Source organism: Pelobates fuscus, chromosome 3, assembly GCF_036172605.1.
Source record: "Pelobates fuscus isolate aPelFus1 chromosome 3, aPelFus1.pri, whole genome shotgun sequence".
NCBI classification, from domain to species: Eukaryota; Metazoa; Chordata; class Amphibia; order Anura; family Pelobatidae; genus Pelobates; species Pelobates fuscus.
The window spans coordinates 212,232,974-212,258,862 of NC_086319.1; the positions used below are offsets into that span (position 1 = coordinate 212,232,974).

General features: G+C 38.3%; 1 protein-coding gene across 1 annotated transcript in view; it reads left to right on the forward strand.

Annotated features, from left to right (window-relative positions):
• DIAPH1 (diaphanous related formin 1) overlaps positions 1 to 25,889 on the forward strand; it is a 201,334-nt gene that overhangs the window by 86,266 nt on the left and 89,179 nt on the right. Inside the window, exons 14-17 of the mRNA XM_063447983.1 lie at positions 281 to 345; positions 2,676 to 2,855; positions 4,783 to 5,445; positions 6,323 to 6,437. Coding sequence (XP_063304053.1) covers positions 281 to 345; positions 2,676 to 2,855; positions 4,783 to 5,445; positions 6,323 to 6,437 — 1,023 coding nt within the window. The remainder of the gene's footprint in view (positions 1 to 280; positions 346 to 2,675; positions 2,856 to 4,782; positions 5,446 to 6,322; positions 6,438 to 25,889) is intronic.

Below are 25,889 nucleotides of genomic sequence, written 5' to 3' on the forward strand. Positions count from 1 at the left end.
ATGGTTGATATATTTTTGGTTTGTATATCAAGGCATCCTAAAGATTCATCTACAGATTTTAACATTCTGATTAATTCCACAGTAATTAAAAAAAATGTTTTTAGAGCGATCTACTTCATGTGCATGTTTTTTTACATAACATTTGACAAATCTTAAGGCATTTGTAATGGTGCTGTAAAATGAACTCTGCAGAATTGATGATAAACCTAATGATAAAGAAAATTGGTGTGTTTAATATTAGGCAGCTTTTGTAGCACTGTGTATCTTTGTGTTAATGCAGATCATTTGATTGACAAGAAGAAAGTTGAAGTGAGTGAGGCCAAAGCACGGGACTTGGTGAAAAAGGTAAAAGGCTTGAAATATTGTACTTTGGTCGACCAGATATTTATGATTTAAATTTTATCTGATTTACAATTTTGTAAAAAAAAAAAAAAAGGAAAGCGGGGGAAAAAAGTCATGAGTGAATTTGTTTCATCCATACTGCAATGTAAACAATTTGACATAAATCTCATGAATTTCACATAAAAACTCCAGGCACCATAAGCAAGAACGTAAGTTGAAATGGCTCCTGGAGTGTCCTTTTAAGTTGAAGCATTATGGGTGTCTTAATTATTAATATTAAGTCATGACTTTCACTAAACAAAATAGTTTCAGGTACTACAAAACAATCCACAGTACCTAATATATTTAACTGTGCTGTCCTTGTTTATAAGGGAATTCATACAGCTGGATCAAGTCAGCCTTTTAGGTTAATCGTAAAAAAGAGGTACTCCTTTTGATGTATTGTACTCCCCCTGCTGGCTACATATCATGAACATGATCAACACATGCTGGCAAGCTGATGTAGCCTTGGCAAAGCTGCAGTAGACCAAATAGTATTTACATTTAGTTTGTCTAGGGCACCTTCACCTCCCAATTCATGTTCTCCCTCCCCTGCTACCATAGCAATTTTTTTTTTCTTAGCTCAGTGAGGATAGCAAGTGGCAATGTTTATTAGTCTGGCAGCTCAGCAATTTTGACCCTTATCAGCAGAACGGAGTCCACATGTTTACTTTTTCAATTTAAAAAAATAATTTAGCTGTCAGCGTGAGAAGAGATAGTGCTCTGGCCGAGCTGTCGGGTGGCCTCACCCTGGAAATTTCATTCCCAAAGCATGATGATGCTGATAGAGTGACCTCCAGGCCCCAGGCTGATAGGGGATAATTGAAGTTGTGACTGGGATGTAATTAGGAGACTAGCTATATGTCAGAAAGCTTTTCCGGTGTTTCTCCCATACTCAGACCTCTGGACAAATTATCCCTTTCTGTTTGCAAGCAGCTTAGTGAAATCTTTAAATTGGTTTTCTACCAAATGTATTTCTTAGTTTGCTCTCCTTTGGAAAGTCTATATTGCAGAAATTATTTTAAAAATTAAGTCATAAGCATATTAAAGCAGTCTTAAAGTAGGAAGTTACCTATACACTTGTTCCTTTAGTTCATGTCTTCGTAGGCCAAGTTATGGTCTTTTTAAGTTCAGTTGATTTCTATAAAGTAAAGCAAGACATTTAGGGCAGCCTTTAGTTCTCTTTGTTTTATATATAAATAACCTGGACACTTAATGACACATATTTTATACTGGATTGTCTCAATACAATAAATTGCTCTTAAATTATCACATATTAAAAAATTACACAATGTATTTCAACTCATTTGAGGACTAGTTTACTGATTGAATTTCTTTTGCTTACAGTGGATTAATAACATTGCATAAATAGAGGTGAACGTGTTGCCTGTTAATGGAATACTTCATACACATGAAGCACTTAAACTTGCTGGAGCCTGGCACATTTGTGACAATTTATAAAAGTGTTACTTTCAATAGAAATTGTCCCTTTTATATTTGGGGGCAGAAACACCTCCCTGGCTGTCCATCAGAAAGCCAGGAAGGTTTGCATCCACTTGCAGTAACCTGCCATCCACTTTTCGCAATGAGCACAGAGGCTGCTCAATGACTAACCTTTGACTGGATTATTCCTTCAGTTTGTGCTAAGGCAAAAAAGGCAGAGGTCATACAAAGGCTGCAGATAAGGGATCTGCAACATTTGCATGCAGTGTTCAGGTAAACCCCTAATAAAAGAGCATACATATATCTATATATTTCTAAATAAATGGGGAAATTCCAAACTCCTGCTAAATTTTAACTGTTGCCCAGATAATGTCATGGATAATGGGTAATGTCATGGTGGCTGCTAGATTTGTAGTAGCAAGGAAATGCGAGAAAGTAATGAGGTCAAATAAATTGGAATGTTTCTGTGAGGAGGGATTTAGTTGGGGTCAGGATAAATGCTGGTGCTATGAGAGGTTGCGGTTGACTCTGGAATAGGTGTGTTTTATAATAATAATAGCTGTGCACGTAAATAAGCTAGGTCAGGTGTTTAAAGTAGTCCCATCTTTGAAGTACATGTCTGTACGTTTTTTTTATTATTATTACTATAATAAACAAATGCAACATTGTTTTACCTATCTTCTTCTTTTTCCTTATTTTAGTTTTGTTGACTTGTGTACCCTTTTTCTAGTTGAAGCATTATCTGTGGTTTGTTTTTCAATCAACCAGTAAACCTGTATTTGATGGCCATTTATTTCTTTGTCTTGCAATCCAGTTTTTAATTTCTACATTTAAATTCATGTTTCGTGCAGCTGGATTCTGAGATAATAGCCCGCCATGAACTCCAGGTGGAAATAAAATCCAAGGAAAGTGACTTTGAACAGAAGTTTACAGAGCTCAAAGGAGAGAAACAAGAGTTAGATTCGGAAAAGCAAATACTTGTCACAGAGAAGGAAAAGCTGGAATCGGACATTGTTAATTTGGCAGAGAAGGTAGTGCTTAACCCTTTATTGCCACCATACATATATGCCACAGTGCTTAATGCCAGTGGCATCTTTTTTTCTTAAATGTTTTTTCTTGTTCATTCAAACAACCAGGGAATTTATAAAAATGTTCCACTTTGTGTCTTCCAACTCTTGTTTGCTAAGTGCGTGGAAAGGGTCTGTGGTGTGAAAAAGGAGGCTGCAAGATGCAAATACACTCCTGTGTTTATACACACTGGTCCTCCACCCCAAAAATACTCCTCCTTCTTGCAAAACTGACTCTCCACACAAGTTCACAACCCGATTCACACACATACTGGGACTCCACGCAAATACCAATCATCCATTTATACACACATTGATATTTCATGATGTGGATAAAATGCTGTTTGTACATATTTGCAATTTTGAATAACATTTTAATAAGAGGGAGATAGTCAGTCATTCAAGGGATGCACATATGCCACCCCCAAAAAACAAACAAACAAACAAACAAAAAACAACAACAAAACCAATACTGTGAAGGTAATAATGAAAAGTTCAGAACAAATCTTCAAACCTCCAAGATGGACTGTTATTTTTGTTGCTCACAGCAAAATGGGTAATATTTTAGACAGCCAAGTTTTGAGCTTGGCTATTAGATTTTGTGTCTGTTTATGTTAATATTGGCTGCAGGTTGATGCAGGTTAACTCAGAAGCAAATGGTTAAAACATATTTATGCATTTACTTAACAATCTTGTCAGGCCTCATGGATTTTGCTTCTTTATTACTGAAGCTTTTATTGCTTTCTTTGTTCTCTCACGGACTAAGGAAAAGCTGGGATTGAATACCTGACAAAGCATTCACCTCATCTCTCTAGTTAAAGCTGTAAAAGCATAATGCAGTGGATAGAAAAAAACGTAATCGTTAGTTTAAAAACAACGTAAAATCAGTTTAGGACTTAAAGACACCTATTTGAAATGCAAAACATTTCAAAAGATATAATTTTAGAATCTAATGAAAAAGGCAGAGCAGTCTTGACGGTATCCACTAGTGTGTATTTTTAAATGAAGGTTATTCATGAAAGCTGCAATAACATCATGTGAAATTATGGAATCTGACGGAGTAAAGACTGACCACAGAAAGGGAAGTTAGTTTTTCCATGTTTATTGTGAAGATTTGGTTTGTTTCTTGTGCTAAGAGTGCAGATTTAGAATGGAATATATTTTAATACTTTTCCATTTTTGGTTATACAGATTAACGTAGACCAGGGTGCCCCGAAGGTAGATCCCCAGATGTTTTAAAACTACAGCTTCCGTGATGCTTTGTCATTCTAAAGGCATGTAAAGTATCATGGAATTGTAGTTTTACAATATATGGAGATCTACCTTTTGGACAGCCTTGATGTAGACAGTCATCATGTTTCAGTTTGCATCTTGTATTTCTGAAGGCACCCTTAGCAATGAAGTGTTGACAAAATATGTGCGTGAGTAGGTGAACGTATTTATTATACAACATTTATGTCCCAGTCTTCTCAAGAATTGAGTTACACTCCCAAGGGGCAGTTGTTGACGTTTTATTATCGCTTCTGAGCCAAATTAATGATAATTGAAATACCTGCTGTTACCCTAATTACAGTACCCTAACCTTTTAACACTACTCCTCCAAACTCACTAAGGGTAGCCTAAGAAAGAAAAAAAGAAAATCATATAATGGATACATTAGTGTTATGTGTATTATGGGAATATAATGCTATATTCAGGTTTAGGAGATTATATAATGTCTTTGTGAATGTCTCAAAACCCCTGGCTGCTATTTTTCTTTTTCTTCTCATAATACAGGTTTTGATGTTATGTATCCTACAATTAAAAATGTGATAACTGTTATATTGATAGGAATGTTAATTCTCTAATGTTATGTGTAACTTATTTGGTTGCCTGTATTCACCTTTTGTAGGTTGACAAATTGTCCAAGGAATTGGAGGATACAAAAAAGGAAATGGCTTCAATATCTTCCTCAACTCTTATTGTACCTGTTCCTGCTCCCCCTCCATTACCAGGATCAGCTACATCTATAGGAGCTCCCCCACCACCTCCTCCACTTCCTCCTTTTATGGGTGGAGGTATTCCTCCTCCACCACCTTTTTCAGGTGGTTCTTCACTACCACCACCACCTCCACCATTGCTTGGTGCAACTCATATTCCACCTGCACCTCCATTTCCAGGAGCACCTGGGATCCCTCCTCCTCCACCATTCCCTGGTGGCCCAGGAATGCCACCTCCTCCTCCACCTCTTCCTGGTGGCCCAGGAATGCCACCTCCTCCTCCACCTCTTCCTGGTGGCCCAGGAATGCCACCACCTCCTCCACCTCTTCCTGGTGGCCCAGGAATGCCACCACCTCCTCCACCTCTTCCTGGGAGGCCTGGAATACCACCGCCTCCACCTTTCCTTGGTGGTCCTGGAATTCCACCACCACCACCAGGAATAGGAGGAGCACCACCTCCGCCACCAGGATTTGGAGGCTGGGGTCAACCTGCTCCACCTGCTCTGCCTTTTGGATTGGCTCCAAAGAAGACATACAAACCCGAGGTTCAATTGAAACGGCCAAACTGGTCAAAGGTATGAGTAGTGATCCAAAACCAAAATCTGACTGATACTGTGCATTTTTCTTCTTGGAGACATTAGACTTAAACGCACTGCTATACTGTTTGGGCTGTGTAGACAACAGGAGATATTTTAGTACCTGTTCCATTCCAGAAGTAGAAAGTGAGAGCACCCTGTCAGAGGTGCATACAATTAGGTTTTTTTTTTTTTTTAAACTTTGTAATGAAGTTCAGAAGATCTAACATAGTTAAACATAAGAGGATCTTTGTTTGCATTTTTTTTCCGCCTGAAGCCTCTGATTAATGGAGTCTCTTGCGTTTAATTTCACTTAATTTAATTTTTTTATTATTTATTTAATGTTTTCTACCCTCTGCCTTGTAGGAAGCATTTTGAAGCCAGTACCATGGTAACGCAGAATTTAATAATCACATTTCATTTAAAATATGCAAGCAGTGGATAATTACCTTGCTGTAAAAGGACTATATTCTTTTGTCATTTAAATTGCATTTCCTTTTTTTTCTGTATTCTTATTTATTTATTATAAGAACTGGGGCGAAGATAATTAATGTGCATATTGCTAAAACCCTTATCCTGCAGTTAACCTCCAAGAAACCAGCTATTTCTCAGTATGGGAACTGCTTTGTTGGCACACAGATATACCCAGTGATTTCTGCTATGGTTTGCGTTCATAGTTAATATGTTGCTTCTCACTGCTTCCTTAAGCCCAACAAAGCAATGATTTCTTAGAACCAACATTCACACGTCTCTCCACTCTTAAGCCATAATGTGCTCCAGTTATTTACCAGTCATTCAGATAGCAAAGTTTTGAAAGGAATTCATATTTGGAAGTTTGTACTTTTTCCATCAAAGTAACACATAATTGCTTTTTTAGATTGCTCCTACAGCACTGTCAGAGAAAGCCTTTTGGACCCAGGCAAAAGAGGACAGATTTGAAAAAGAGGAGCTGTTTGCAAAAATAACCCTCACTTTCTCTGCACAGGCAAAGTGTGAGTAACCAGAAACACCATCACTTTCTATTTGATGTTTGCATCATAATAATAATAATAATAATAATAGACAATAGAACTGCACCTGGGTTTGTAATCATGTTTGTTCTTTTTGTATTTATGAAGCACCAGCATATTAATCCGTGATTTATCTTTGAAGTGACAGGATAAAAATAGTTATTGTAAGTCATAGTACAAACACACCTTTGTACCCCCCTGCATAAATTCATGCTTAAAGGGACACTATAGCATCCAGACCACAACATTTTATTGATGTAGTCTGGGTGCAGTGTCCCTGTTCCCTTAACCCTGCAATGTAAAACATTGCGATTTTAGAAAAACTGCCATGATTACGTTGCAGGGTTAAGACTGCCACACCGCCTAAAGGCACTTCCTGGACTTCACTCCGTGAAATGACGCTGGGCGTCCTCATACACGAAGGTCCGGAGACTTCAAATTCCCCATAGGAAAGCATCGAGTCAGTGTTTTTCTATGGGGAAGGCCTAATGCATGTGGCGCTCACTGCGCATGTTCTTTAGGTTCCCCGTTGCAATGATATTAAGACAGAGGAGATTGAGCCAGCGCCGAGGTACTCTGGAGTTTGAGTAGGGTAAGTGTTCCAAGGCTCTTTTTACCCTTTAGTTGCGGGGGATGGGGGACGCATGGGCACATGGTAGTTTTAACACTATAGTGTCAGGAATACATGTTTGTGTTCCTGACCCTATAGTGTTCCTTTAAACAGTAAAATAAAAAGGTACATTAGGTCTGTTGTAACATTCTGGATACTTTGATGTACGGAATTGGATGAAGTAATACAAAAGTTGAACAGGAGTATAGATAAAGCTGCTCAAAAAGAATTTACAGTAAAGTTTGAAACTTGAATTACCGGTACTTGTATATTGTCACAGGTGAACAGTGAGATCGCTGTTGATGTGAAGCAATACAATTATGTACTCTAGATTCTACCTATACTCACCATATATTTTGCTCCTTTAACTCACCACCAATTTGTTTATTTTTACCATCACTGTCATCTTTTTAACCTCTATGTCACTGGAAAGCAGTCATGTTTCTTCTATGCCTTCGTTATTTCCAAATATTTGTCCTCTGTTTCAACATTGCCACCCATCTGCAAACCTTCTTTTTAATTTAGTCAGGCCATTGAGACCAGACTGGCTTTGCTCCTTCACTCCCAGTGTCTGGCATAATTTGAACTGTATGCACACTATGCCACCATGTTTGTTCCTATAATTTTCTTCTTTTAGTTTTCCACCTTTCTTGTCAATGGTTTACCAGTTTAATACCTCAGGTCATGATCTTTCCACAGACCATATCATTTCTGCCAAATGCCCTTTCACAGGCTGTTGTTTGTTGCTTACTAAAAGCATTACCTGTCTATTGAATCCTGATATTTAAATGTCAGAGTTAATACAATATTATACGTATTCAGTTTTAGACACTACATAATTTCTCGCATTAACCCTTTAATTTCACGGACTTGATAAGGAAAATCTAATGAAGCACTGGCCTGCTTCCAAGATATTGGTCTCTCCTCTGGCACATTTCTGTGGTTCAAGATCTATTAACTCTTGAATACTTGCCAAAGGTGGCTTTATTTATCCTATTTGTATTTGACAATTCCTGATTTTTTTTTTTTTTTGTATTTTCATTATTATTTTTTTTTTGCATTTTAAATGGGGCTTTTTTAAAGCGGCACTGTCATGCCGAACTTACCTATCTTTAATCAATTAATTTCTCTTCCTCTGTCAGGATCTGTTCTTCATTTCTTCCTGTTTTCTCTAGTTATCTTTAAAACAAAAGACAAATTAGGGTCTACTTTGTAGGGAGAATTTACTAATACTGAGTAATCTTTACTAAGTATTAATACATTTGGCTGAAAGACCAATTTAGGTCTTTCAGCCTTTTGGTAGATCGCTCTCTGATACCGTGGGAATTAGGGAGTTATCTACTAAGCAGCTGCAAGATGCAGGCTCGGATCGGAGTTTCATTCATTCTATTGAAATTCCGATCCGAACAAAGTCCCGAATTGCGTCCCAACACAAATGGAGAAACTGTTCTCATTCTGTAAGGACGAAATTCTGTAGTTTCGCCGGCGTTCTGTCTAAGTGACAGGACATTTGGGAAAAGTGAAAGGAGGCTTTGTGGGAACATGGAGGAAAGGTGAGAATTGTGGGGAAATTGCTTTGACCACTGGAAATGAAGCACACTTTGTTCCTCTGCTGGTCAAGCATAGTAAACCTCCATAAGACAAAGTGGTCTCTACTTTGTCTTATGTTTTAAAGATAACTAGAGCAGACATGAAGAAATGAAGAACAGATCCTGACAGAGGAATCGATTAAAGAAAGGTAAGTTCGGCATGACAGTCTTGCTTTAACCTCTACTTACTTCTCCAAATAAATGAAAACAGTGAAGGACAGCAGTAGGTCATACGAAAGTAACATTTACTGGATCTATGTATAGATTGTTTCTGTTTTAAACATCAAAGTATCTAATATGATTGCTTCAGGCCACTGATTAATGGGCTCTCTCATCTTTAATTTCACTTTGCTTCATTTCTTTAAATGAATTTAATGTTTTCTGCCCTCTACATTGTCGGAAGCATTTTAAAGACTGAAAAAGGAAGAGCTTTTAGTAATTACAGTAACCACAATCCAGTGCCCTCTAAATACCACTTATGTTCTCTGAATACTAACAGCAACTCAGGCTCTCTTTGATTACCTTTAGGCAGTCACCATGCAGACTATGGAATCAAAGGGGCATTCTTGAAGGATTAGTTTAGAAATGTCTGCCTAATGTAAAGTGTTATATTTCTATATAGGGAACATTTTTTTGTGGGGAATAAACCTTCCCCTTGAGCATAAACCCATTTAACAATGCATTGGATCTTCAGGTGGTAGTGTGAATAGTTAGGATTGCTGTCTACTTGTATTGCAATATTGACAGTTCATGAATTGTAAACTGTTTTTTTTGTGGGTTTTTTTTCCTTTTCTCTTGCTACTGAACACAATATGAATATTTCTTGTTACATCTGCAGCCTCCAATGGTAAGTGACTATGATTATAAAGTCTATTAGCATATTGCAAATTTAGTGATGTTTTTGGATACATGGTGTATGTTTATGTACACCATGGACCTTCTCAAATATTCAAGCTGATTTCAATTACACAACTCCTCTGTTACACATGCCATTAGATAGAAACCAATTTTTTTTTTTTTTTACAAAATATGTAGTGAATTTGGTGATTCCAACTAAAACATTACACCGTCTCTCCAGTCTGTTCTTAATGGCAGTGAGTTTTGGATTAGTTAGAGTATGCGCTGCAGACATTTGGTAGGCTTGTTATATCCGTTATGGGTTGAAATGTATCTTTTTTTTTTTTCTTTCTTTCTTTGAGGAGTCAGAAAAAAAAAAAAATCTATTGTTAAATGAGCCTTCTGCAGTGTCCGATGTTAGGCTAGACACTACATTCAATAAATTCTAACTGCTATATAAGGCAAAAAAAAAAAAAACACAAAACCATCTACCACAGGTTAATTTTATGAAGAGCTTAAAGACTAATCCATGGTATTAATCTCTTCCACCAGAGCACACTTTGCTGGCAATTTTGCTATGCTCACCCATTGCAAACTTAAAGGAATGCTGTACAGTTAGGATTACAAACCTATATTCATAATGCTAAAGTGCACCCTTCCTTTGATGGAGTTGTAATTTTTTTTTTTTTATTGTTTTATTGAAATATAGTAAGGAACAGAAAGACACGCAGGTCTCTGAATACATAGAGACATTAAATAAATAGGCATAGCATGCATATGTTGCAATGGTAAAGAAACCATTGCAGAGCTTACCCTAAATCTGATATTGATATCATACACTGTCGGATGTCCTGGAACACATCCAACAATTATAGCAAATTTGGTTCGTGTGGGAGTCAGTTGCCTTGCATTTCAACACTATCTTAAATTCTAGCTATGTCCATTTCTGTTCTCAGGTGATAAGTTAAGGGAAAAGGCGTATGATACATAGCTACTGTTCCCCCTAGGGTGAGACAATGGGCTAGAAGTTCTGCGTGCTATGGAAGAAAAGGTCTTTCCTAGCTGATGCGTCTACACAATTGGGCATTTCAGTACCGCTAAAGCAACGTCTCCCATCGTATGCTCGCAGGTGTCCCAGGGCTGTTTATGTCTGTGGTAATGTGTGTTTGCAAGCATCTCTTTCTCCACGAGAGGAGAGGCAGAAGAGATCTTTTGGTTATGCTACATCTCTACTGAGAGAGAAAAAAGAAGAGAAGTGTTGTAAGTAAGTAGAACGCAGCAGAAGAGATGAGAGGTTGGGGGAAGAGTAGGAGCGTATACGGAGTAGCAATGTAATGAGAAGATAGAGAGGAGGGGTAAGAAGAGAGATATTACCATACAAATATTGTGTATAAAATAAAAAAATGATGTGCCTTTTTGAAGCACAGAGACTCATTCGGCATTGCTTACCTCTGTGTCTCCCACAACATTATTGAGGAGACAGTGCTTCCTCCATCATTGGTCCAATCCAGTGCTCCTCGTAGCGGGACATTGGGGACGTGATGCGCATGCATGTAAAGTGACACACAATCTTATATTTCTCATTGGAGTGCTCTTCAGGGTTAAAATGAACCGACCACTGCACCCAGACCACTTTGAGGTGAAATGGTCCTTTAACCCCTTAAGGACACATGACATGTCTGACACGTCATGATTCCATTTTATTCCAGAAGCTTGGTCCTTAAGGGGTTAAAAAAGTGTTTGTACACCTTTACCCAAGTATTTTATTATATATTGTAATGCACATGACATTACATATAGTATTTCTTTAAGGATTAACTCAAAATATTTTTTTTTCTTTCTCAAGGTCTTTTTTCAGTATATTCAAGTGATATTCCCTGTTTATAATAAAGCTACGTTAGGTGTGTCAACTGTAGCTCCATTGTGGATGTCCTAAAAACATTTAGAGTGAAACTACAAATGGACTAAAAATCAAATATGCAATGTTGTTTTTGTCCAAGAGCAGTGAAAGACAAGTGTAAAACATACTTGGTGATTTAGCTTCATAAATTCCCACCATACCTATATGGAGTCTTTAATATCCTATGATGAAATGCTGGGTGCCATGTAATGACTGAAGGATGTATAAATAACAACAATGTGACCTCTATAAAGGTATTTATTATAGCCCTCCCATGCTAACAGCAATAGTGTCTACTCTTTGACATGCATTTTAAATGTTTTGTTTGCAGCCTTATTTTAGGAAAAACTAAAAACTGCGCAGCATTTGATTTTAATTGTGTTTTTGTTAATTGGTCAAATACACCAGCTTGACCAACAAGACACAATTGTTTTGAAGTAGAGTCTCTTTTGAAGTAGAGTCTCTTAATACTGTTCCTTCTCGGTTGTGCCTTGACTCAGAAACCAGATAACAATTGCCGCCTGCCTAATAAATGAGCATTTTATCTGCTTTCTGCTTCTTTCTGTTTTATTTAGACGTTCATCCAACCCCCTGATGTGTGAAACTAATATGGGTAGCTTCAAAACACTCCACTTCCCCCCTCCCCCTCCCCCTCCGTGGAATTAGCATATTTATGGACATTATAATTTTCCCTCTTTAGCTGATCTGATAGCAATGGGCTGCACTTTAATTTGTTTCAATAAAAAGCCTGACAGGCTCAGAGCTGTTTCAGGCAGTTTGAAGGAAGTGATTCACACATTTGCATATCATGAATGTGCTGTTAATGGTCTTGCATTGGAGGAATTGTTTTACTTTTTTTTTTTTCTGCCTTCTTTTCATTAGCGTTTTATTCAGACCTGTCTTATAGTGAAAGGTGTGTGCCTTCCTCCTTTCTGTAATTATCTCTTGATGATGATGTCTGGAAATGCCAGCTGGAACCATCTCCCCTTAATTCCTGTCAAAGTATAAAAATGAAATCCTCGCCTGTGAATGCAAAATTAACCCGTGGAGGGCAAATAATCGGGGGTGTAAACATGATTACAGTTGTTCTGCAAAATTTCCCTCATACTTTTCATGACTGTTATTTATACGTCCTAGGGAGGGCTGATTAATCTCTGCAGATAAATATGTATTGGAAAATTATAGAGAAACCGAACTTAGTTAGGGAGGAGGGGGGAGATGGTGGATAGAGGGCGTAAGTATTGGTGAGGGAAATGCATACGTTTCCAGACTTAGTATTTGTGTTTATAGGCAGGTATAGCTGCCTTCTGTATATTTATGAATAGCATGCTTTGTGTGTTTACATCAAATCATGTACTTCATTTGGAGAAATATACTTGCTGTTCTATCATTAATAATACTCCAGTTTATTGTGTTTTGTATATCACACACAAATGTTATAGTCATAGGCTTAGGGTGAGAAGTATTTGTATATAAATGTAATAAAACAAAGGCAATTATGGTCTTAAAACAAAGTGTGTTTTGTAAATATTATTTCTACCTATACATTATGCTATCAAAGTTACTAATATCATAATGTAAAATAACATTTTAATTCTGCTTGTAGTCCATTTAAAGATTTGGGAAAAAATCATGGTGGTTGAAGTGGGTTCTCATGTGTGAATGTTTCAGTACAGTTTGTGAGTTAAAGGAGCCGTCTAAGCCGCATAACCATGGTAGCACAGTGTTGTTTGTTGCGATAAGTCTCTGGATATTATCGCCTGGATTCTTGTCAAACTGGGTGGTCTGAAAAAGCCCTGGTGTTAGACAAACTGCTCCTAGAGATCACCCTTCTTTAGGCTTGTTAATAATGCAACGTTTACATTTCCACAATATCAACCTCATGTTTGTTCTACTTGGACGGTGGTGAGTGGTGGTAGTTAGCCCAGCACGCTCATGACATTTTGTGTTGTATGGAAATGGAAATTCTGCATTATCAATGTGGCCAAGGACAGTGCTGATTCTGGGTCCTGAGGAAAGTCGCAATTTTTCAAAATTCCAGTGGATATGGACTAGGGACTATTGGCAACATAATTATTGCTAGTTATATAACTAATATATAAACTATTATTTAAATTTGTAGCTATTTCTAACTTAAAAACACAAGTCAAAGTAGGGACTATCTTGTCTTGTATTTTTCCTACACTTGACACAAGGAGGATCTTAAGAAAGCTTCACTTTCTGTGTCCCACAAGCCTCACTTTTCCTCCGTATTCTCGCGTTGCCTCCTTTCAGCCTTTCTGAACATCCTGCAATGTAAACTAGGGCAAAGCTGAAGATTAATATTTCTTTACTTTTTGCTAATGGGTAATTTTTTAAAAACAACATTTATTTTAATAGTTCAATGCGACTATGGATTTTTATTTGGCCTATATAAAGTGAGGTGGGGCATGGGGGATTTTGAAAGTGTCAGGGAGCACAGCTCCCTGACACTTCTAATTCTAAACATTACCTAAAGTGAGCTGCTAGCTCTTTCCTTGTAATAGAATGTTCTGTTCAAAATTTGGACAACAGCGAATGCCCAAGGCTGCAAGTTAGCATGAGCGGGAATTTCATAGCCCAAGCTAGTCTGGTGCTGATGAAGGTTATGTGGTACACATGACCCAGGAACACAAAGATGGTGGTGCATAGCACATAGATATGAAGAAGAAATTAGGCAGTAAAAAAAGGTAAAACGGGGGACTTAGAGGCATTTGGTGGTGACTGGGGGGGGGGGGGGGGGGAACGAAGTGTAGAGGAGTTGGAAAGGGGTTAAAAAAAACAAACAAACAAAAAATGGATGAGGCCATGACATTGCAGCTTTAAATTGTAATACTTTTTCTAAAGAATACTTTGTCATCACTAGTTTGTTTAGATCAGAAGATCTTTTGTAATTCTTGATTCCTGATATCTTTCTGTCTCATTAGTCATGACAGGTAAAATGACTTGTACTTTTGCTAGTTAGTAGAATTGGCCAGAAATGTGTATAAACACTGGTGACATTGGCCCTGTTTAATAAACTGCTGAGTAACTGATTTTAAGGTCCTCAAAGAGCAGACCCACTGTTTGGTTCTCTTTTGGCTTGATAAACCTGTCCTTAAAATGTTTTTTAACCCCTTAAGGACACCGCTTAAGATGCTTGTCTTGCATTTAAAGGAACACTATAGGTACCTACACCACTTATCTCAATTAAAAGATCACTATAGTGTCAGGAAAACAAAGCGGTTTTCCTGACACTATAGTGCCCTGAGGGTGCCTTCACCCTCAGGGTCCCCCTCCTGTGGTGCTGAAGGGGATAAAAACCCTTCAGCCACTTACCTTAATCCAGCGCCGGGCTCCCTTGGCGCTGGTGACCTCTCCTCCCCGTCCGACGTCACTGGAGCCAAATGCACATGTGCAGCAAGTGCTGCTCGCCCATTCAAGGTGTCCATAGGAAAGCATTTCTCAATGCTTTTCATATGGAGGCGAAATTGTCCGGAAGACAGCCACCAGAGGCTGGATTAACCCCAAATGTAAACATAGCAGTTTCTCTGAAACTGCTATGTTTACATGTGAAGGGTTAAAACCTGAGGGACCTGGCACCCAGACCACTTCATTGAGCTGAAGTGGTCTGGGTGACTATAGTGTCCCTTTAAGTAGTCTGGATGCCATGCTGTAACCCTGCTGCAGAAAACATTGCAGGAACGAAAATGTTTTAATTTACGAGTTGACTTGCCTCTAGTAACTAATGCGCTTACCCCGAAATAACCGAGAAAAACCCTGCTATTTCAATCACATGATCTCATTGATGCCATCTGATTGGTGCAGCACAGGTGCACTTATCAGCATGAAGTGATAGGACAACATTGTTGATCAGGCAAAAGCAACTTAATTTCATGGAGCTAATGACAAAGTAGAGACAATCCCACAATAAGTCATGCGAATGGAATTTTTTTGTGCTCTAGATGTATCTGCAAAGACTAGTGGCAGAGAAGGAAAGGCCATACAGGATACATTTTCTTTGTTCCCATTTTTTAATCAACTAGTTGCTAACTTTGTTTTGGGTCACATTATTATATCTACAGTACACTGTAATGTTCATCTGAAATTTATGATCACTGACATTGGACAATAATGCTTTACTGCAGAATTATCATTTTAGGTTTTCATGAATGTGTGTTACTTGGGTGCTAAAAAAAGCTCTATCCTAGATAGAATGAATGGTGGTTTCTCAAAATCCAGCATATTATACAAAACTGTGTTTTGTTTTGTTTTTTTCTCATTCAGATGCACACTTTAATAATATAAATATAAATTTGTGAAGACATACAGTATATGTGGGGGCTGTTTCAAGTTTTTAAATCCAAGTTGATGTTTGACTTTTCTTCTCCTTTCATAATAATAATTTATAATGTACTGCATAAGATCAATATTGCTTTCAATATGTAAACTATTGTGTCCTAGATATCTTATTTCTCTAAATACTTTGTCTGTGGATGTGTAGTCCATGTTAAAACATCTCATTAGCTGAGCATATATTATATGCTGAATTTATATAAGGCAGTAAAGATGCTGAATTAGTATGCGGTAGTGAGATGAGGCTGCTGGTACAAGGGGATAATTAGATTGAAAGTATATCAAGTAATGTGAGCAGGGAGAAGGGATTCTAAACAGCAATGTGTTCGTGATAGTGTGTTTGACCTCCAGGCACTTCCTCTAATCCTGTAATACTCAGCAGTTCCTATCATTCTATGTTTTGGATTTTGTGTTCACTCTAGGGGCCAGATGATGCCCAATTTCAAGGCGGGCAGCTGCATAAGTGTCTAATCTTCTAAATACTTGAGCTTGGCAGTCTGAGGTAAATGATCTGTTTTTCTAGGACAAGTAGACATAAGTCGTGGTTTTCCTCTGCCAGCGTTTCCTCAGAGGAGTTTGGAGTGGGCCAATGTCTTGGTAACCTGAAGCACAGTGTGCTAAGGACAATTTTCTTAATGAAGATAAACATTTAGAAGCCTGTTCTATGTTTGTATTGTTTAAAACCTAAAAAAAAAGGAGTCTTTTAGTTTCAGAACTCTTGGTCTACTAAACGGCCATTTGTAGTCAATTTTCATTATCCTAGGAAAAAAATGGTTTCATTTTTTGCTTATGTGCTTTTACATTCAAACCGAGTTGATAAAAATAAATTATTTAAAATCAAAATTAGATAGGATTCCTTTTAATAAAATGTAATTGGAGAAAAAAAGAGGTTAGCAGTGCCGAGTGAGCCTGACGCTGAATTAAGGTAAGTGGCTGAAGGGGTTTTAACTCCTTCAGCCCAGCGGGAGGGGGGCCCTGAGGGAGGAAGGGACCTAATAACCCTATAGTGCCAGGAAAAAAAGTTTGTTTTCCTGGCACTATAGTGCTTCTTTAAATTTCATTAGGGGTATATCTAAAAACAGCTTGCAAAAGCTTTAATTCTTTGCTGCAATCTTTATCTTTCGCCTTGTAACACAGCCCAGACTTTCTGTATCTATCCAATTACAGACTTACCGATGCAGCTCATTGAAAATTCTTTGCAAGTCACGTGTTCTGGACAATTGCTTGCCACTTGAGTTTAGCTCCACTGAGCTAAGCAAACAAGGTTGTGTGACCAGCTTAATTCATAAAAGTGCAAATTTCTATTAAAATCTGCACTTATAGTAAACTGAAAGAAGAGGCACACTCTGGAGTGTCCCTTTAAGATACATTTTGGACCAGTGGTTATTTAGCATGACATAGGAATTGGTTATGTATCATGAGACTGTAAACTCATGTGCCATAAAAATTAATAGAATCAAAGTTTTACTTTTTTCTTGCGCTGAAGCTCCCTCAGTGCTGCTTATCTCTTTGCCTTCTGTGACGTCATTGACAAGCTATGGCCACCTCCGCAATGGTCCAATCTAATGCTCTTTATAGAGGAGCATTAGGGACCTGATGCTTTCGCGCACTGAGCATTCCTGTGGGCATCCATGTCACATGACTAAATTTTACACGGTCTGCTGCAGAAGCGTCTAGTTGCTATTGGGAAGAGAGCACCAGAGGAGGGTTTAACCATGCAATGTAAACATTGCAGGACTTAAATGACAGGACCACAGCATTCCAACCAGTTCATTGATAGTGGTCTGGGTGACTTTAGTGGGCCTTTAATTGTTGTGATCATAATGCTCTTGGTAGTGGGCTATTGAATAAATGTACTAATCAAGTGCACCTATTTTAATGAACAATGCATTAGACAATATTTATGATTATAAGCAGAAGTCCCTTATGAAAATGCAAGTAATTAAATTAGAAAAATGAAATAACAATTTGTTTGAATGTGTGTTCTAAAATAGGAAAAAGGTAAAATTATTCAAGCCCCCAAGCTCACCAAAGACTGGTGGAAATCTTTGCTCTAATCTTCGTTTTTGTTTTTGTGTTTTTTTTTTTTATTATCACGTTTTCCCATTGCCGAAATTAAATTCACTGCCCTCTAAATATTATGCTCCGATTCATGAAGTAGAAATTGCCATCCTAGGCAAAAATAAATCTGCTGCCTCCCATGTTGTGACATAATAATGCCACACTCATTTGCTCTGTGAACTTCCCTGTCCTTCTGCCTCGCCATGTCACTCTCCTTCCCTGGTTAGCTCCCACTGGCAAGCACTACATTAAATGGACACTGTATCTGCTATCTCTTTAAACTGGTTATAGAGTCTGGAATCCCCTGGTGCTATAAATTCATTCAACATTAAACATTTTTTTAATGTTTTTAAGTCATAATGATAAATTAGAGTAGCTAGCAGCCCATTCCTATGTTGCTTTGGTTAGTGAGGAAGTATTAGCCTGAGCTGCAGTTGACAGATGTGATTGGTTGAGAGAGTCACCTGACTGCTTTTAGCATATCAGAGCCACACCTGACTGTAGGAGGAAGTGTGCAATCTCTACTTCAGCCACACCTCCAGAACGGGCTGGACTCTGTGTGTCTAGGGATCCCTTAATTTACTGCTCTAAAATGGTTTAACACTGAATGGACGTAAAGGGCCTGAGGACTTTGCTAACTGACCAAAATATCCTTATATATAGTGGTAGCATCAACCCTGAATGTCTCAATATGTGGAACAACTTGTATTACAAGCATTGGTTAAAAATGTAGTATTGTTATTGCAATCCCAGTCTCGAATGGACATTTTTTCCCTCTTATTCCCTATATTTATTTTATACTTTGCATTTAAAATATAAGGAAAAAAAGAATACAAACTAAAGGATGAAAAAATATCCACCTATGTATTTGCAGTTTTTTCAATAAATTCCCAGTCTGTACGCTGACCACACAAGTCATTTCACTATCACTATGCACACAAAAAAAGTGATCAGCCAATAGTGACGCTTCATTAATGTTCTATGACACTTTTCAGAGTGCTGACTTTATCCCATTAATTCCAGATTTCTGAAGGTTTTTAATTGAGTTAAGAGATTAGTACATAATGAAACTATTAACTGAACTGCTTCGCTCAGAAACTTTTATTGTGCTTCCTGATGACATGAACTATTTCTTATTGGAGAAACTCTGCAGGGACATAAATGGAGCAGTAATATTCTATATAAATATAAATAATATAATATCACAAAATTGAGCATGCAAAAAAAAATTGGTAATTATGCCAAATACCCATTGGGTGCCTGGCGTGTCCCTTCCACTCAAATACTTATAAATATATGCCACTACATGGATTTGCATCACCTTCTTTAGCTTGAATATATTTTCTATTATCCAGCTTTAGAGTTGAATTTGCATTCGTCTTGGCTTTTTAAAGGAAGAATGCATTTTTAAAAAAAATCAATGAGCGGTTCACTTTAGCAGAAATTCCACCATAGACTTTGGATATATCCATTACCATATATATATATAAATGATGTATGCAATTGATACTTTTTTTTTTTTTTTTTTTAGATAACTCAACCTTCCTTTTGTTCCAACCGCCACCATGTTTTCAGCTCTGTGGTTAAAGGGAAACTCCAGTGCCAGGAAAACTATCCGTTTTCCTGGTACTGGAGGGTCCCTCTCCCTCCCACCCCCCAACCCCCAGTTACCGAAGGGGTGAAAGCCCCTTCAATCACTTACCTGAGGCAGCGGCTATGTCCCTCGCCGCTGTCTCCTCCTCCGCGACGCTCCTCCTGTCCATTGCGTCGGCCGGTGGGCGAGACTGATCTCCCCCCCCCCCCCCCCCACCGGCCGAGGAGACCTAATGTGCATGCGCGGCAATGCCGCGCATGCGCATTACATCTCCCCATAGGAAAGCATTGAAAAATCATTTCAATGCTTTCCTATGGGGTTTTGAGCGACGCTTCAGCGTGAGGACGGCCAGCGACGCTCTAGCACAGGTTTCCTAGACAGCCACTAGAGGAGGAGTTAACCCTGCAAGGTAATTATTGCAGTTTATGAAAAACTGCAATGATTACACTTGCAGGGTTAAGAGTAGTGGGAGTTGGCACCCAGACCACTCCAATGAGCAGAAGTGGTCTGGGTGCCTGGAGTGTCCCTTTAAGCACACCTGGTCCACCCACCTCTTCTGACTTGATTTGCCATTCCATTTTGCCTTTATTGCCAGCATGCTGTTGTCCGAACGGAGAAATATCATTCTTTTTCTATGCTCTCTACCCAGAACTAAAAGCATTGTCGGCAGTATCCATTGCAATGAAACACTGTGGTTGCTATGTTTGGAGAGCTGGACCACCACCTGTCGGAAGTCTATACCTACTTTCCTTGTCCGGCAGTTTTTTTGTGTATGCTGAAGAAATGATTGATATTAATAGGCCTTTCTCAGAACTTGTACATTTCTAGCAGTTCTGCTAGCACAATATATTGATAGTCTTATGCTCTTTAAAATTAATGTTGTGTGTACGATGACTTAAACACTCCAGATTACGGAGTTCCTCTACTTCTGCACTAAATGGTTACATTTCTTTACCCTCACCTTGTTGCCATTACTGGGAGATTCTCCTCGTTGATCTCTGATCCACCTCTTGTGAAGTCCTCATCACTTATGACTTGTGTCCAGTCAGTCATTAGAAAAGCGTTGGTACAAACTAACAATGCTTCCTCTATGAGAAGCACTCACTTAAGTTTTGAATTACACTTCTAAGTAACTGATACAGAAAGTCCTTCTGTCTCTTTGCTTGATAGCTGTGAGATGTCACCAAAGGGGGTTTATAAAAGTGAGGATTTGTCGAACTCCGCACTTTCCTAAAATAAGCCTGTATGGACATTGTATTTAATCCCTAAAGAACTTCATTAAGCTGAAGTGATTTTAGGGGACTTAAGTGTCCTGTTAAATGAGAGTGCTGTGAGTTAGAATTCCACATTGGACTACAAAGGGAGCCTTGAAGCGGTCTCTGCAACATGAGGCAACGTTCTTTCCCACTGGACACCAAAGTCATTACTGCAGATCTCCAATCTCCTCTTTTTTTTTTTTTTTAAATCATCGCTTACATAGCTTAGCTGTAGGAGTAGAAGACAGAAATAATTGGCCTGTGTGTGTGTTTGTGTGAATCTAGGTTCCTAGATTTTAGGCATGTTTGTCAAGCCCTGTGCTATCTTTGTTTTTTATTCTGCATATAGTCGTGTGTCGTCCCCTCTCCCCTTAAATGTCTTTAATCAAGAGTACCGCAATATAGTTTCCTTGGCAACCTTAATAGCAGTAATTTGGGACATTTACCTTGCTACTTAAGTGCCAAGTTCAAATAGTTAAAACAGATTTGATTGGCTGGAATTGCAGTCAAATGTTTTAACCTGTATTTGGTTTAAAAACAGTTGGGAACATTTGTAAACCGTTTGGGCCATTCAGCAATATTCTGTCTTCTGACCTTGTCTTTTGTTATGAGTTTTAATTATATGAAAGTTGAAACTGAGTTTGCAGATTATTTCAACTTGTCATTTTTTCCTATTTCCATATTCCCAAAGCTTTGTACATTATTAAAATACTCTTACCATAAATGTGATTCTTTGAATTCCTGTTTGATATCAATAATTTTTGGGCATTAAAGCTTTTATTATATATTACATATGTGGAACATTTAAAGACTGAAGACTGCCTACTTGAATTTTGCAATTCTTAGAATGTCACAATGTACTTCTTTTCAATTAAAGTCGCGGCCCTAACCACATTGCCAATTAAAGACTGCCGCGATCTACAAGCATCTCCTTTGCAATCGACTGGTAGATCATGATCATTGTTTGGGCACCCCTGTTTTACATAATACACTACAAGAACACTTGTAAACCCTTATTTATTTTTATTAATTTTGTGACACTCAAAGCATTGGATTGGCTGGTATTGTCAATTCTGATTCTCAGCCAAGGAGGTGGACTGGGGGCAGAGCCAAACTTCAAATCCGCATTGAATCAATTAATTTCTTATGGGGAAAGTTCAGTGTCTCCAGAAAGGCCATCTGAGTAGTGGCCGGTGGAGGTGTCCTTGGGCTGTAATGTAAGCACTGCAATTTCTCTGCAGTGTATACTGCAAAAAATCTGAAAGGAATGATTATACTCACCAGAACAAATACAAGAAGCTGTAGTTGTTCTGATGACTCTAGTGTCCCTTTTAAGTTTAAATATACAGTGAGGGAAAAAGTATTTAATCCCCTGCTGATTTTGAACGTTTGGTCACTGACAAAGAATTGATCAGTCTATAATTTTAATGGTAGGTGTATTTTAACAGTGAGAGACGGAATAACAAAAAATAAATCCAGAAAAACGCATGTCTAAAAAGTTATTTGCATGTCAATGAGGGAAATAAGTATTTGACGCCTTCAACTTAGTACTTGGTGATCACAGAGGTCAGACATTTCTTGTAGTTGGCCACCAGGTTTGTATACTTCTCAAGAGGGATTTTGTCCCACTCCTCTTTGCATATTCTCTCCCAAGTCAATAAAGGGACACTATAGTCACCTTCATCTTAATGAGGTTGTTCAGGTGAGAACTATAGTTCCCTGCAGCCTTTCTCTTGTAAACACTGTATTTTCTGAGAAAATGTCTGTTTACATTCAAAGCTAGGGACACCTCCAGTTGCAGTCACTCAGACTGCCACCAGAGGGACTTCCGAGTTGATTGCATAAAACTCCTCAATCCACTCAGATCTGCTGTCAGCAGAGCTCAGGGCAGCTCTGGCAGCACTGTGCACGAGCATCCTGTCTGCGTGGGAGTGGCTTGAGCGGACAAGCTGAAGACCGGAGACCGAGGAGGAGGGGAGGATTCAAACTGTAAGTAAACTTATTTAGTGAGTGTGGGTGGGTGACTGGATGGATATGGATATGGATGCTGGGAATGGATGAATATGGATGACGGGGATGGATATGGATGATGGGGATGGATATGGATGGAGAAAGAGTGTGTGTGTGTCTCATTTTTACTACTTGTGTGTTTGCATAGAAACACTATAGAGATCTCTATATATAGTGTTTCTATGCAAACCCAGTTTGGCTGAGGAGGGGGGCGGCTATAGAAAGCGAGCTGAGTTGTCATGCCACTCTATGAAGAATGCGATTGGTGCAGCGCGCATTGGGCCCTGCGATTTTGTCACTTTGACGGAAAAGGGAACATGGCCTAGTGGGGAGCTCTGCGCTGGAACAGAGGTACGTTTTTTTTTTTTTTATTATTATTATTTTTATATAAGATTTATTAGGGCTCAGATTTTTTTTTTTTTTTTTTTTTATGGCAAGTTCATATAAAAGCAAGAAAGAAGGCTGGGGGGTACCTGTCTTTCTTGCTTTTATATGTTGACTATAGTGTTCCTTTAAGGTTTCGAGGCTGACGTTTGGCAACTCGAACCTTCAGCTCCCTCTACAGATTTGGGGATTAAGGTCTAGAGACTGGCTAGGCCACTCCAGGACCTTAATGTGCTTCTTCTTTAGCCACTCCTTTGTTGCCTTGGCTTTGTGTTTTGTGTCATTGTTATGCTGGAATACCCATCCACGACCTATTTTCAATGCCCTGGCTGAGGGAAGGAGGTTCTCACCCAAGATTTGACGGTACATGGCTCTGTCCATCGTCTCTTTGATGCAGTGCAGTTGGCCTGTCCCCATGGCAAACAAAAACACCCCCAAAGCACAATGTTTCCATCTCCATGTTTGACGGTGATGTTGGTGTTCTTGGGGGTCATAGGCAGTATTCCTCCTCCTTTAAACACGGCGAGTTGAGTTGATGCCAAAGAGCTCGATTTTGGTCTCATCTGACCAAAACACCCAGGTCTCCTCTGAATCATTCAGATGTTCGTTGGCAAACTTCAGACGGACCTGTTCATGTGCTTTCTTGAGCAGGGGGACCTTGCGGGCGCTGCAGATTTCAGTCCTTCACGGCATAGTGTATTACCAATTGTTTTCTTGGTGATTATGGTCCGAGCTGCCTTGAGATCATTAACAATATCCTCCCGTGTAGTTCTGGGCTGATTCCTCGCCATTCTCATGATCATTGAAAAACCATGAGGTGAGATCTTGCATGGAGCACCAGACCAAGGGGGTTTGACAATTATTTTGTGTTTCTTCTCTTGTAGACCATTACAGCCTTGTGTAGGTCCACAATCTTGTTTCTGACATCCTTGGACAGCTCATTGGTCTTGGCACTGGTGGAGAGTTTGGAATCTTGGTTGTTTGATTGCTTCTGTGGACAGGTGTCCTTTATACAGGTAACGAGCTGAGATAAGGAGCACTCCCTTTAAGAGAGTGCTCCTAATCTCAGCTCGTCACCTGTATAAAAGACACCTGCGAGCCAGAAATCTTGCTGATAGGGGATCAAATACTTATTTCACTCATTAACATTCAAATCAATTTATAACTTTTTTGACGTGTTTTTTCTGGATTTCCTTTTTTGGTTATTCTGTCTCACACTGTTAAAATACACCTACCATTAAAATTATAGACTGATCATTTCTTTGTCAGTGGGAAAACGTTCAAAATCAGCAGGGGATCAAATACTTTTTCCCCTCAATGTATAATATTGGATTGTTCTCTTTGTATTTCTGTTGAAATACTAGGTAAAACCTGTTTTTGTTTTTAATATATTGTATTTCTAACAGTGTAGCATTCCTTTAATCTTACTCTATCAATAAGATCAATTTGAAAGGAGCAGGGATCCATTTAACTCTGATAGTTTAACATAGGAGTTTTAACCACCAAATGCAGGAAAACTGAGCTGAACTAAATAATTTGCCGACAAATATTTAGTGTTTAGTGAATAGACCCCCTAGTCAGCCTGCTGCTTATGCATGCTGTTGCCATCACATGATTTTCTGTCTACCAGCTCTGCGTAAAGTATTTCAAATGGTCTAGTGCATGGGATTCTCTGGTGTTTATCTGTTTTTCATTATTCTGTAAAATTTATTTTATTGCTGTGCATTGCTACCCAAATATACATTTATCTTCTGTACTTCTGACAGTACTAAACTCGGTATGAAGCATCCATAGACACATAATGCAGGTCAACAGATATTCGCGTTCTCCAGTTGCTGTCATAACTAAAGGTCATTGGTACTTTTTCTACATTGTTTATTCTTGAAATATGTTTTATGAAAACCAAAAGTCACAGCCTTGAAATATGGCTCTTATTAAAAAATAACATTAAAAAATAAAGCGTAAATATTATGTGGTAGTTTATAACACCAGCACATTGCTCTACAATAACTTGTATCACTGCAAGGGGAATACAAAATAACAGTGAAATGATAAATATTTTAATAGCGCTTAGATCTCTCTCTCCTTTCTCTTTTATTATTATTATTTTTTTCAGGGTTGTTTATATATATATTTTTTGTTTTTACCAGGCTATTGTTTTTGTGGCGTTGCAAATAAAAGCACTTGAATTGGCTTAATGCCCATGATAGATGTATGAATAAAAGAGAACTCAAGACACAAATGTTGCTTGTTGGGAAGTGCCTTTTGAGTTAGCTGAATATAAACGAAAGCCAGTCTGTTTGTGCCTGCCTTAAAATAATTCTCTGAGCAAAAAGCATTAATAGGACGCCTATAAGCTATAGACAGAATGCCAGATTGGTACAATATAAAAGCATAAGAAATGTCAGGGGAACACAACTAGTCTGGAAGTAGTATGAAAAAGAATATTGCATTAGATCAGAGAAACTTAGTGCTTTTATGATGCCAGAGCTGTCTGTTCTCTCTTTTTTTTTTTTTCTTCTTCTCCTTTTCTTTTTCTCCCATTCAGTTTGTGAGGGTAAATTGGCAAATCTATATTCCATAAGTAAAAGTTCTTCTTTGTTTTTTCTTCTTCTCTGAACAGTTGAAGGTTTAATATTTGATCAGTATTCTCTTGTTAACTCTGTAGTTGCTCTTTGCACGGTTATATAACTGAAATATAGACCTACCTTCTCTTAAGACTTTATTTTTTAATATGTATATGTATATATATATATATTAAATGTATTTCAGTCTTTTTTTTTTTTTTTCACCTCTGCAGCACTCCGTGGTGTTAACTTCAATACAGTGTAGAGCTTTAT